This window comes from Papio anubis, chromosome 11 (genome assembly GCF_008728515.1).
Source record: "Papio anubis isolate 15944 chromosome 11, Panubis1.0, whole genome shotgun sequence".
NCBI lineage: Eukaryota > Metazoa > Chordata > Mammalia > Primates > Cercopithecidae > Papio > Papio anubis.
Window position 1 is genome coordinate 40,170,912 of NC_044986.1, and position 13,297 is coordinate 40,184,208.

Here is a 13,297-nt window from a genome sequence, read left to right on the forward strand (position 1 = left end):
CTCAAAGTAAAAAATGGAAATCTTTGACTGAATGGACTGGTAGCAACAGATCTGAAATTCTTAGAAATGTTGGAACCAGAAGCTCCTTCCCACACAATCCATGAAGTGGGGGAGAGAGAGAAAGAGAAAGAGAGAGAGAGAAACTGGGTCTTGCAGAGAGGCAGAGACAAATACTACCCAGTTCTTGACCCTCACCAGGTTTTTGGCTTTAGGTTCTGTGCCTCTCTTCCTCATGTGTGAAATGAGGCTAATAACACAGCAGCACAGGGTTGTTGGAAGAGTAAAATGAAGCAACAAACAAGAAGATGTTAGGGATGGTAGAAAAATGCTAATAAATGTCAAATATGGATAGAAAGGAAATTGGATATGAGGTACAGGTCTGTTTAATTTTATTAATAATAAAATAATTATATATTTACCAGAAAAGAAACTGCTTGACAAAATAATTCAATATACTATAACGTTAAATTCTAAGGCTTCCTGTTGCTTTAACTTTTTTTAGTAAATGTTTTTGTTGAAGTATAATCTGATTGCATTTTGGAATAATTTAATTTACAATAATTTAATTTATCTTATAGCCTTTTAAGATCACATTCACTGCAATGGGTAAAGCAGAATGTATCCATAATTTATTGTCGGGGTTAGAGACTTGAACTGATAAGGATATCGTTATCTACTGTTTAGGGCAAAAGATGTAAAATGAGTGTGCATTAAGTGCCAAGCTTGTCTCTAAAAAGGGCCCACTGTAAAAGCCAGAAGCGTGCCAGTTCAATTCAACAAATATTTAATTAGCACTTGTGATTTCCAAGGCACCGTTTTGGGTACTGAGGAGGAAGCAAAAATGAATAGCTGCTAATGCCAGCGAAAGACAAGACATGAACCAAGCAACTAGACTGGAAAGAGTGGGGCGTCATGATGTAGAAAAGGCAAAGCACAGGAAGAACCTAGTGGCGCTTAAAATAATCCAACTTTTCCTGCCTTCCTTCTTCTTTTTAAGATTCTATTTTGGATCCCTTTTCGCACGTGCCAGGTCGCTTGTCGGCAGAGAATCCTCAACCCTGAGAAATCTCTCCTCCCTATTCTTTCTTTCCTCACAAATTCGATGAGCTCTTCTGCCATCAGCACTACTTTTGGAATGGTATCTATTGTGTGGGTGGTGAAACGATGGAAAGATATTTTTGTTCTAATTATGAGAACTGTTTTACTGGGGGAAGGAGGGAGAGGCTGATCTGAAGCGCTGATGAGATGCTCTGCGAGGATCCTCCGAGGAGGCGTTACTAAGGTTACTAGAGAGAGGACGGCAGGTGATAGGCAGGGTAAAACAAAATATATTTTCAAATGAGAGCCGTGGGCTGAGCAGCAAGCAGTGCCAGCAGTACTAGATGCCGGATTCCCTAGAGGGGAAAGGAAGGCGGTCCAGGGAAAAACTGGGAGCCGCGACTTGGCGAAAGCCGAGAGCTTCTTCGTCCCTTCCGGGCCGTTTCTCCCGCTGCCCTTGTTTCCCGGAGCTGTTCTGGCTGTAGCACAAGATCGGCGCACTCGGGCGACGGTGCCATTTAGATGTAACACGTGGTCGTGTAGGACCGGAAGTGGTGCCCAGTCGGGACCCGTAGGGAGAGGCGGGTAGCGGGCGACGGCGGCGGCGGTTGTGGGGAGGGTTCGCGGCCGGGCGCATGGGACCTGTCCTGCAGCGGCTCTCTCAGGCTGTGGGTCGTCGCTGCAGCTGCCGGGAAAGAAGGAAACGACGACTCCGGGGTCGAACTTGGCACACAGGGAGGAAGGGAAAGGGTGTGTGACGAGGGCTGTGGGTATATTTGGCATCAGGGAGAAGGACCTCAAAACTTGCTTTTCATATAGTACTAGTTGATTGTCGGGTTTTGTTTGGTTTTGTTTTGGATGACAGATTCTGGAGACACCTGGCATCTCCGTTCTTGAGTTTCTGCCGGCTCTTGTCAGTTGATTCGTAGCCTGAAGTGAGTGAGAGCTTTTTAGTTCAACCAGTGAGTTAAGAAAGGTATGGGTTGGATGGAGCGGCCAGCTAATAAAGAAATGGGAGAGTAGGAGCAAGAGTAGGAAGTGGTGTCCTGGGGCGAGGGACAAGATGATGATGATGATAGTTAACATTTACTGGGTTTCACTATAGAAGACAACGATAAAACCCTTTAGATGAGGTAACTCATTTAATCTCCATTCCTATGAGGTCAGTCATCTTACTAGCCTCTTTTTATAAATGAGGACACTGAGGCTTGGAGAGGTTAAGGAACAGGCCCAAAGAAAGACAAATGGAAAGTGCAGAGCCAGGCTGTGAATTCTAGTAGGCTGATCTCAGAATATATCTCTAAACTCCATGCTACAGCTGTCCCCGATCAAGATGGAAAGAAAGTGAGGACATAGGACAAAGAGTGAGAGGACAATATGGCTTGAACAGATGTGATAAGACAGCTGGAGTTGACCTAAAAAAGGGTGTAAAATCCAGGTGTGTAAGGCAATAACAGATGTAAGGGAGGGTAGAGTTGGAACTGTGGCTTTCTAACCTTCGTCTCCAACCTTAACTAGCATCTTCCTCTAGGATTTTAGTGGGACAGAGAAGAGAGGTATATACCCACACACCTAAGTTTGAAAGTGGAGTTACAGACTTTAAAGGTTGTTAAAGATTTAAACAACTTAAAGATTATTTCTCGTAGCTACCTTATTTAATAGATGAAGTCCAGGGAGATGAAATGACTTATTCAAGGTAGCCAGGACTAGAAACGTCGTTTATCATAGATCCAATGCAATGAAGTTTAGGGAATTCTTTCCTCTTTTTCCTGCTGCACTTGCTGTCGTTATATTAGTTTTAATAATTTGATATATCATTTAACCTGGACTGTACCTTCCAGCCATGTAAATTAGTTATTTGTGACATCAAATAGTCAAATAATCCATCCATCCATCTTAGTGTGTCTTCCAAATTCAGTGTAAAGCTGGAACGAGGAACTTCTTCCAATACAATTGAGTGACAACTGACGTCTTCCAGCATTTCTAAGAGTTTCAGTTCAAAAATGAAGTCCCAGCATTTTGGGAGGCTGAGGTGGATGGATTGCTGAAGCCCAGGAGTTCAAGACCAGCTTGGGCAACATGACGAAACCCCTTATCTACAAAAAAAAAATTTTTTTTAAGTTTGACAGGTGTGGTGGTGCATTCCTATAGTCTCAGCCTGGAGAGACTGAGGTGGGAGGATCAATTGAGCCCAGGAGGTTATGTTGTGAGCCATCATGGTGCCACAGCACTCCAGCCAGGGCAACAGAGCAAGACTCTCAAAAAATAACTAGATAAATAAAATGAAACAAGAGAAAGCTGACTAGTCCAAAGGGAAAGGTGGTTTACCTTAAAGAAACTCCAAAGAAAATGGAAATCTCTACATATGTTGAAAAAGATTACAGGAAAATTTTCATCAATTGATGATGTACTGTTCATAAGTACTGTAATTCTCCTGGAATGTAGTAAATCATATTCCAGAGAGGAAATCTGGAGTAGTTGAAATTGTGGGCACAAGAATCAAGTAGAGCAGATTAGCCACTTACTGGATTTGTAAAATAGATTTACTTTATTTTGATTACTTCTTTCCTAAATGAAGATAACTTTCTAACTTGCAGAATTAGAAGCATTGTTTGTAAAGTACTTAACACAAATGTTTGGAACAAAGTTGGTGATAAACACACAGTGATTACTACTACTCTGAATCAAAAGTGAAGCATTGCTAAACCTTGTAAGCAGTCACTGCAGCTTCTAGGCCTGGTTTTCAGTGAAAAGATCAAAGAGTAGCCTTCTTTGTTCACCTAATGACAATTAAGGGTGAAAAATGTTGATGCATTTTCTGAAAGGTGTGTCTCTTATTTAAAAGTGAATGAAAGTTTTAGATGGCTAGATGGCCTGTGAACAGGAATCTGCCCACAATGATCCTTGAAAACTGTAACTTATTTTTTAATTATTCTGTTTCCTGGACAATTGGCAACCTAGATTCTAAATAGCTTTGTACTCCTTTACAGATGCATGGTCATGGAGGCTACGATTCTGATTTTAGTGATGATGAACACTGTGGAGAATCCAGCAAAAGGAAAACAAGGTAAGTACTTTTTTTTATTGATCTGTTTTTCACATCCTTTCTAGATTAATATGAAGCATAAATAACTAAGAGTGAAATTTTTGAATTGTGTTTACATGTGAAGACAATTGCTCTAGTGAAGTTTTCATTAAATTAATACGTTGATTAAAAATTGGAGAACAATTGTGGGAAAAATAAACCATTAATTCTGCGAAGGGGTTTATTGAAAGGGAAAGAAGAGTTTCAGATTTCTGGAATCTTTTCAGAAATCAGTGAAACCTTTTCATTGCATATATTTTTCATTCAACTGTCAAGAACTGTTTGTTTGCAAATGTAGCTCAGAAGGGGCTTGAATGGTGGTCCCTTGCCAGTACTTGCCTTCAAAGTGAAGTTAATATGGAGGATGAAAGTATAATGCAGCACAGTTCTTATGGATACATAAATGAGCAGACTAAGAGGTCATGGGAAGAAACTCAAGGAAGGTTTTATTGAATTGCAAGAAACAAGAACTCTTAGCACATAAAGCCTGTGCATTATAAGCAGGATATGTCTTGGTGGAGCTGCTGTGCATAGGAGCATTGTTCTTAGCTTTCAGTGCATAGAAACTCAGTTTTATACTTTGACTCAGGAGTGGTTGACTGATGTATACTAACCAGACTTACACACCAGGCTGTTGACTAATTTTTGCTAAGCAAACTTATAGAAATTGGCTTATCATTTCACACTGAGAGCAATATATTAGGCATACTCACAGTGTCTGAACATTTTTGTAGGATACTCAGTCTTTGTGATAACTCAAAGGATAGTACTAATTATAATAAATTACATTTTTGATGCTTTACATTTTCTAGATTTTTCATTCAAAAATATTACTTTGTAAGAACAGAATTTGAGCAAATCTAGTTGGATACTCTGCTCCAGGATTATATTCATCACTGTAACTAGGGCTGATCGTCTATGGCAGGGTGTCCAATCTTTTGGCTTCCCTGAGCCACATTGGAAGAAGAAGAATTGTCTTGGGCCACACACTACAGTGGAGCACACACAATTGTGAGTCTGTTGGCTCACACTGTTGGCCTGGAGCAGTGCTGGGCCTGCATAAAATACACTAATGATACCCAATGAGGTTAAAAAAAATTGTGAACAAATGTGTTAATGTTTACAAATTTGTGTTGGGCCACATTCAAAACTATCCTGGGCCACATGAGGCCCACAGGTTGGATGAGCTTGATCTATGGTTTGTTTTCTCTATAATCAGCCTTGCTTTTTGCTTATTATTAATTACCAGAAACTTCCTTATCACTATGTTACAGATAGAGAAATTAAGAAACAAAGAGATATATAATCGAGTCTTATTAAGATTAAAGTAGTAATTGACAGAATTAGGATTTGAATCAGGAACCTAGGTGATATGACACTAGAGTCCATGCTTTTGTTAGTTTCATCTTCCCCATGTTATGGGTATTAACGTTAAGGTATTAATTAAGCTATTTAAGGAAATGTAAAATATCTTGTTAAAGATCAGTGAGTCTCCTTAAAGCTAAGACTTACATTCTTTAAAGTATATTCCAATTATGAAAATACAAAGAATTAGAAAATAACCTTTGGAAAAAATGAACTCTTATTTTCTTCTTATATACCAGGACAGTTGAAGATGACTTACTGCTCCAAAAACCATTTCAGAAAGAAAAGCATGGAAAGGTGGCCCATAAACAAGTTGCAGCGGAATTGCTGGATAGGTATGGTATTTCAATGTCAATTCTATTTCTTGGTTTAAGTTGCTTCATCAACTATGGACTAAAAGATTTGATTATGTTCATTTGAATATAGACATTTTGAATTTTCTTTAAAAAATTTGTTTTAACAGGGAAGAAGCAAGAAATAGAAGGTTTCATCTCATAGCTATGGATGCTGTATCCTTTTTGTATTTCCAGATTTTTATAACTAGTAGAATATTTTTAAATCTGCTTTTTTGTTTTATAAAATTTTGTGAAGTCAAATAGGCCTTTTTATTTTTAAAGATAAGTATTTAGTGATGTAGGATTTTGCCATTTATACTTTTGGGTACAATTCTCTTTTACTAATATATAGGAAAGATTTAGAGACAAAAATAATGAAACATTACTAGTACTCTATAAATAGGTTTATAAAGTACATGAATCTGCAAATATATTTTCCTAATTGTTTTTTCAAGCTTTCAACATTTCCTTTTCCTATACTTATCTTTAGTCTCATTTTAATTTATGCTTTTCCTACCTAGTTCTTTGCTATTTAAGGTCTCTACAAAACTTGTATTTAAAATTAGGTCTATCCAGCGTGTCCCTGGATCTAAGGAAAAAGTAGAAATAAAATGAGGCCTGCCTGTGGACTGTCCTCAGGCCTGCCATGGCTTTAATTTTTAGGCATGACTTAAAGCTATCTTTAAGATAAACCCTGCCTTCTGGTTATAGCCATTTCTCAACTCAGTTTTTTAATAAGACTGGCTAATGATGCTTAACTGCTACGCTGGCCATCCATACTGCTGTTGAGAATATTGGAGAATTAAAGAGAGACCAAGCAAGAACTGAAGTATCTTTGGGTATTTATTGCTGTGATCAGAATTGGGAGAAGGAGACAGTGTCAATTTGATACGCCCCGTACCCGTAATCATCTGTTTCACTGTGTTATTCCAATATTTTTCTTTAAGTTATAGAAGTACCATTGTGTCACTAATTGATTTATTCCTCTTATCTCCTAACCTAGTAGCTTAGCTTTTCCATGGATCTCATCTGCCGTTTGTTCCTTTAGCATTTAAACATTTGCTCTGCCTTCTCTGACACCCACTGCATTGGGGGCACCTAGTTAGAGCCTGGTGAGAGTGAAAGTATAGACACTCCTTTTCTGGCATAGGTGGAGATGGAGCCACAGTTTTTTTGTTTGTTTTTTGTTTTGTGTTTGAGGATTTATTTTATTTTATTTTTTTCTTTATTTTATTTTATTACTTTAAATTCTGGTATACATGTGCAGAACATGCAGATTTGTTACATAGGGTATACATGTGCCATGGTGGTTTACTGTACCTGTCAACCCGTCACCCTCGCCCTTCCCTGCCCACAGGCTCCAGTGTGTTTTGTTCCCCTCCCTGTGTCCATGTGTTCTCATTGTTCAGCTCCCATTTATGGGTGAGAACATGTGGTGTTCGGTTTTCTGTTCCTGTGTTGGTTTGCTGAGGATGGTGGCTTCCAGCTTCATCCATGTCCCTGCAAAGGACATGATCTCGTTCCTTTTTGTGGTTGCATAGTATTCCATGGTGTATATGTACCACATTTTCTTTATCTAGTCTATCATTGATGGACATTTGAATTGGTTCCATGTGTTTGCTATTGTGAATAGTGCTGCAATAAACACATATGTGCATGTATCTTTATAATAGAATGATTTATATTCCTTCTGGTATATACCCAGTAATGGGATTGCTGGATCAAATGATATTTCTGGTTCTAGATCCTTGAGGAATTGCCACATCGTCTTCCATAATGGTTGAACCGTTTTACATTCCCATCAACAGTGTAAAAGCATTCCTGTTTCTCCACAACCTTGCTAGCATCTGTTTTTTCCTGACTTTTTAATAATTGCGATTCTGACCGGGAGCCACAGTTTTCTTTGGGTTGTTTGACAAGAGTAAAGTAGTTATTGTCTAAAAGTTGTCTTGCTAAACTGACTCTTGGACATTTGGTTAGAGAGAACAGGCTTTCGTTGAGGCTTTTTTAGTCCGTGCCTGTTGGTGTTTCCAGGTTGTCAGCTTCTTTACCTCCAAATCTAGGATATATGAGACAAAAAGAAAACCTAGGGAACTCGCTATCATGTCATACCATAGGTCTTCAGGAGGTCCCTAGTGGTCTGCCTTCTTCCCTCTACCTTTTAGAGTCTTTTTATATTTGATATATAATGTACAAGGATTTTAGTTGTTGTTAGTATGAGGAATAGGGAGAAGTACATCTTTGCCTACTCCATCTTCCCGGAAGCAAAAGTTCCACCCGCCACCTGTTCTTGTACATAAAATTATATTGGAATACAGCCATGCTTCATTTATATGTTGTCTTTGGCTGCTTTCATGCTAAAATGGCAGAACTGAGCATTTGCAACAGAGACCATATGGCTTGCAAAGCCTGAAATATTTACCATCTGGCCCTTTGCAGAAAATGTTTGCTGACCCCAGCTCTAATAGGTTACATGACTTGCCATGGTCACGTGACCAGTTAGTGGTAGATCGAGAGCTAGAATCCATATCTCCAGATATTTGGCTTTTCTTTCTGTCTCTCTCTCTCTTTCTTTTTTTTTTCCCCCTGAAATAGTAACTGGTTTGTTACAATATGAAAATATCATTGTCTGATTAAATTGTCCATTAGTATGCATTATGATCAATTAAATCACTGTATATCTTTAATGTAATAGTCACAGAGTATTGTAGAAGGCGAGGTTAGCTATTATATGCATGTTTGGCTCTAGAGAGAGAGCTGTTGAGCTTTTTAAAACAGTAAAATGCTCATATATTTTGTTACACTGCTTTGAAAGTAAACATGGCATTTTATTCTTTGAATTGAAAAGACAATATAAAAACTGATTTTTTATATTTGCTTTTTTTGAAAGTTTAATGTTAGGATTTCATATTATAAAAGTTGCATCTTCTACTTAGAGGCTTTATCATTGCTAAAATAGATAAATTATATTTTATGATAATGAAAGATAAATTCTACTTTACTTTTAGAAACTATAATTTTTAAATTTTTCATATTGTGATTATTAGAATGAGTGGTGGTAGGAGACTATATGCAGTTCAGCAATAGAATAAGAAGCTGTCTTTCTCCCCAGATGGAGATATATTTTTATCACAAGAGTAGTGTATGCTTGAAAAATATTCAAAAGAAAGCCTCTACTTTACAATCTTCACTTTCAACAATTTAATATATACCCTTCTAGATTTTCTGAATGTATAAGCATGTATACTATGTGAATACTTTTATATTTTATTTTTATTTATTTGTTTACTTTTTTGAGACAGAGTCTCGCTGTGTTGCTCAGGCTGGAGTGCAGTGGCCTGATCTCGGCTCACTGCAAGCTCTGCCTCCTGTTTTCATGCCATTCTCCTGCCTCAGCCTCCTGAATAGCTGGCACCCGCCACCACGCCCAGCTAATTTTTTATATTTTTAGTTGAAATGGGGTTTCACCGTGTTAGCCAGGATGGTCTCGATCTCCTGACCTCGTGATCCGCCCACCTCGGCCTCCCAAAGTGCTGGGATTACAGGCATGAGCCACCGCACCCAGCGGTGAATATTTTTAAAGAAACTAAATAGACTCATACTATGCTTTTTTTACCCCCAATCGGCAATATATTATGACACCAAACAACTCCTGAGAGAACAAAATCCTTAATTTTTTGCATTTCAGTATCAAAGACATACAAAGTTTGTAAATGACTACATTTTATATTATGGTGGCAAAAAAGAAGATTTCAAGCGTTTGGGGTAAGTATCAGGAAGTTTACATAGAAGGGAATGTGGGTTATGGAGAACTTCAAAGACCCACAGCTACTGTGCCTTCTGATTCTGTCATTCTTCCCTGCTTTCTATTCCAGTTTGCCTTTTTTTTTTTTAAGATGGAGTCTCACTCTGTTGCTCAGGCTAGAGAGCAGTGGCTTGATCTCAGCTCACTGCAACCTCTGCTGCCGTGGTTCAAGCAATTCTCCTACCTCAGTCTCCCGAGTAGGGATTACAAGCTCCTGCCACCGTGCCTGGCTAATTTTTGTATTTTTAGTAGAGACGGGATTTCACCATCTTGGTCAGGCTGGTCTTGAACTCCTGACCTCGTGACCCACCCGCCTTCGCCTCCCAAAGTGCTGGGATTACAGGCATGAGCCACCGCTCCTGGCCCCAGTTTCTTTTTTATATTATAAGGTAGAGATACCATCCACAGGTCCTAACTGAGTAGCTCTTCATGAATCCAATATCTTTGAACAGGCCTCAGGTAGACTCTATACATGCTGAGCCGGGCACAACCCTGGTGATAAAAGGATATGTGAGGTATACCATGTGTCTTCTTGGCAAGGATCTTTGAAATAAGGAAATTTTTAGACCTTAATGTTTGGGATTGCTTTTTAAAAAAGGTAAACAAGAAATCTCACTCTAGCATTTCTTGCACATCAAAGTCCTTCCCATGTTTGACTCTTCTGTCAGAACTTCTTGTTTTGTTTTGTTTGTTATTGTTTTTGTGTTTTTGTTTGTTTGTTTGTTTTTGAGAAGGAGTCTCGCTCTGTCGCCCAGGCTGGAGTGCAGTGGCGCGATCTCGGCTCACTGCAAGCTCCGCCTCCCTGGTTCACGCCATTCTCCTGCCTCAGCCTCCCGAGTAGCTGGGACTATAGGCGCCTGCCACCACGCCCGGCTAATTTTTTTGTATGTTTAGTAGAGACGGGGCTTCACCATGTTAGGCAGGATGGTATCGATCTCCTGACCTGGTGATCTGCCCACCTCGGCCTCCCAAAGTGTTGGGATTACAGGCGTGAGCCACCGCCCCTGGCCTTGTTTTTGGTTTTTTAATTTTTATTTTTATTTCAATAGTTTTTGGGGTACAGGTGGTTTTTGGTTGCCTGGATAACTTCTTTAGTGGTGATTTCTGAGATTTTAGTGCACCCATCACCCGAGCACTGTATGCTATTCCTAAAATGTAGTCTTTTATCCCTCACCTCCCTCCCGGCCTTCCCCCGCCTTAAGTCCCTAGAGTCCATTATATGACTCTTTTGCCTTTGCATCCTCATAGCTTAGCTCCTACACGTCAATGAGAACATAGGATATTTGGTTTTCCATTCCTGAGTTACTTCACTTAGAATAATGGCCTCCTCCATCCAAGTTACTGCAAAAGACATCGTTTCATTCCTTTCTGTGGCTGAGTAATATTCCATGGTATATATATATATATATATATACACACACACACCACATTTTCTTTATCCACTCATTGGTTAATGGGCCCTTTGGTCGGTTCCATAGCTTTGCAATTGCGAATTGTACTGCTATAGTGTGCACAGGTCTTAGAACTTCTTGGTTTTATGTGAGTTTTTTTTTTTCCCTCTAACAATTTTCTGAGTTGGTAGCGCTCTGAGAAACTTTAGTACCATCTCATTTACCCGCAATTTATCTCCCCTGTATCTCCCAATAATCACTTTTTTTTTTTTTTTTTTTAACCCCCAGACTGTTAGCATTTTATTTTGAAAGATCAATCCCTTTGGCTCTCTTCCTCCTTTACTCAGTCTTCTACCTAGGAAACTGTAGTAAAATGAGATATGGAAAACTTTTCATATTTTTTAAAATTAAATCTCAGCAGAGTGGTGTTTTATAGACTTTTGGTTAGATTCTGAAACTTATTTTCATTCACTTTTCTTTATTCATTTAGTGTTTAGTCAGGTTTCTCATTCTAGCTTTGGTAACTTAGCACCATTTGTATAATTGAAACCAATGCTACAGACAGATTCCTTATCCATTTAACTTGCTTCTATAGTCTGTTTTTTATAAGTACCTTTTGAAAATACTGAAGTATTTTAATAAATATATGAACAAATATATATACTCACAAAAGAACTATATTCATGTATTATATTTTTAATAAAATTTTCCAAAACTCACAGAGCTATTTAACCTAAATTTGACTACTTTTGTTTTTGTATTAAATTGAAAAAGTTCTGTTTTCCAGGGAAAATGACAAGACAGATTTGGATGTTATACGAGAAAATCATAGATTCCTATGGAATGAGGAGGACGAAATGGACATGACTTGGTAATTAGCCATCAGAGGCATAATGCATCAAATGCTTTAGTCCTGTTTCTCCTGTTTTCTGAGTGGTTTTTTGTCACTTAGTCAAGGTGTTCAGCCCCTTCATAGAACAGTTCAGAATCAAGGACATAAAATCATACCTAGGATTATTTGGTTCTTTTGGTAATTTTTGGCAGTTTTAACTGACTTCTCAGTGTTTGACTTAGTCTTCAAAAACATTATTTTTTACAGTATTGTGTGTTATCTTGTAATATGCTATTATATGCTGCTGCTTTAATTTTTAAAGTTTTGGAGAAAAGTCATACCTGAAAATGTTTTTTTAAATCCAAACATTACAAAGGGTAAACAGTGAAGAGTGATTCTCCTCATTTGTGACTGTCATTCTCCAATTTCCCTCCCTGAGTGAACCACTTTTAATAGTTAGTATCCAGATATTCCATGCACATGTAAGTAATAGTTCTCTTAAAACTTTAATATTTATGTCATATGTATTCTTTGACATCACTTGAAAGTAGCAAACCGTGGTTGAGTTTCTAAATGTATATTTATATTTTTATGGATCTAGGGAGAAGAGACTTGCTAAGAAATACTATGATAAATTATTTAAGGAATACTGCATAGCAGATCTCAGTAAATATAAAGAAAATAAGGTATGCTTTCCATGTATTTATAGAAAGAGGTTCTTATTCAAGTAAAATATTAACTTTTATTATACTGTCATGCCCCCCCCCCCCACATTATTCTTTTAAAGATGCTAATTCTAGACTCAGTTGTCCTGCATTTATGATGTGTCATTTGGACCATTTAACCTCTGCAGCTGTGGAGTTTACAAAAGGCCTATGGAAATTTAGAAGGAAATTTATGCTTTTTTTCTTTTGTGAGCTGAGGCATGAAAAGTCTAAAATTAAACACAAGTGGGTATTGGATCCTGTTTCATCCTGACTCTAGTCTAGAGCCTCTAGTGATTGTGATGAATGATTTAACTCTACAGAATAATGTCTTATTTCACAGATGATGTTTGAAATTGATAGATTTTAAAAATTGATTACCATTTATAGAGATCCAGATGTACAGCTTCTATTACGTAAATGTCTATTCTAGTAAAATTAACATTTCAATCAGTGCTAATTAGTAATGTCAGATTTCCTTTCCCACTTTACATCTTACTTTAGTTAATATTTTTATTTTTGGTTGGGTGTGATGGCTCATGCCTGTAATCTCAGCACTTTGGGAGGCTGAGGCAGGAAGATTGCTTGAGGCCAGGAGTTCAAGACCAGCCTGGGCAATATAGTGAGACCTTGTCTCCACAAAAACTGGAAAAAATTAGTGGGGTACAGTGGTTCATGCCTATAGTTCTAGCTACTTGGGAGGCTGAGGTTAGAGGGTTGCTTGAGTCCGGGAGTTTGAGGC

The 13,297-nt window shown here is 38.2% G+C and overlaps 1 protein-coding gene across 4 annotated transcripts in view; it reads left to right on the forward strand.

Annotated features, from left to right (window-relative positions):
- The first annotated feature begins 1,028 nt into the window (after positions 1–1,028).
- The window catches only part of LOC101016459 (protein FRA10AC1), a 34,107-nt gene continuing 21,838 nt past the window's right edge, over positions 1,029–13,297 (forward strand). The window contains exons 1-9 of one of the 4 annotated variants that reach the window (XM_009214992.4): positions 1,607–1,788; positions 1,904–1,973; positions 2,357–2,476; positions 4,029–4,105; positions 5,728–5,823; positions 5,952–5,997; positions 9,512–9,588; positions 11,807–11,890; positions 12,453–12,537. In XM_009214992.4, coding sequence (XP_009213256.1) covers positions 4,029–4,105; positions 5,728–5,823; positions 5,952–5,997; positions 9,512–9,588; positions 11,807–11,890; positions 12,453–12,537 — 465 coding nt within the window. In that variant the 5' untranslated portion in view covers positions 1,607–1,788; positions 1,904–1,973; positions 2,357–2,476. Of the gene's footprint in view, positions 1,139–1,590; positions 1,789–1,903; positions 1,974–2,356; positions 2,477–4,028; positions 4,106–5,727; positions 5,824–5,951; positions 5,998–9,511; positions 9,589–11,806; positions 11,891–12,452; positions 12,538–13,297 lie in introns of those variants that run through there. The other 3 variants (XM_009214991.4, XM_009214990.1, XM_003904015.4) reach the window with 3 other exon arrangements.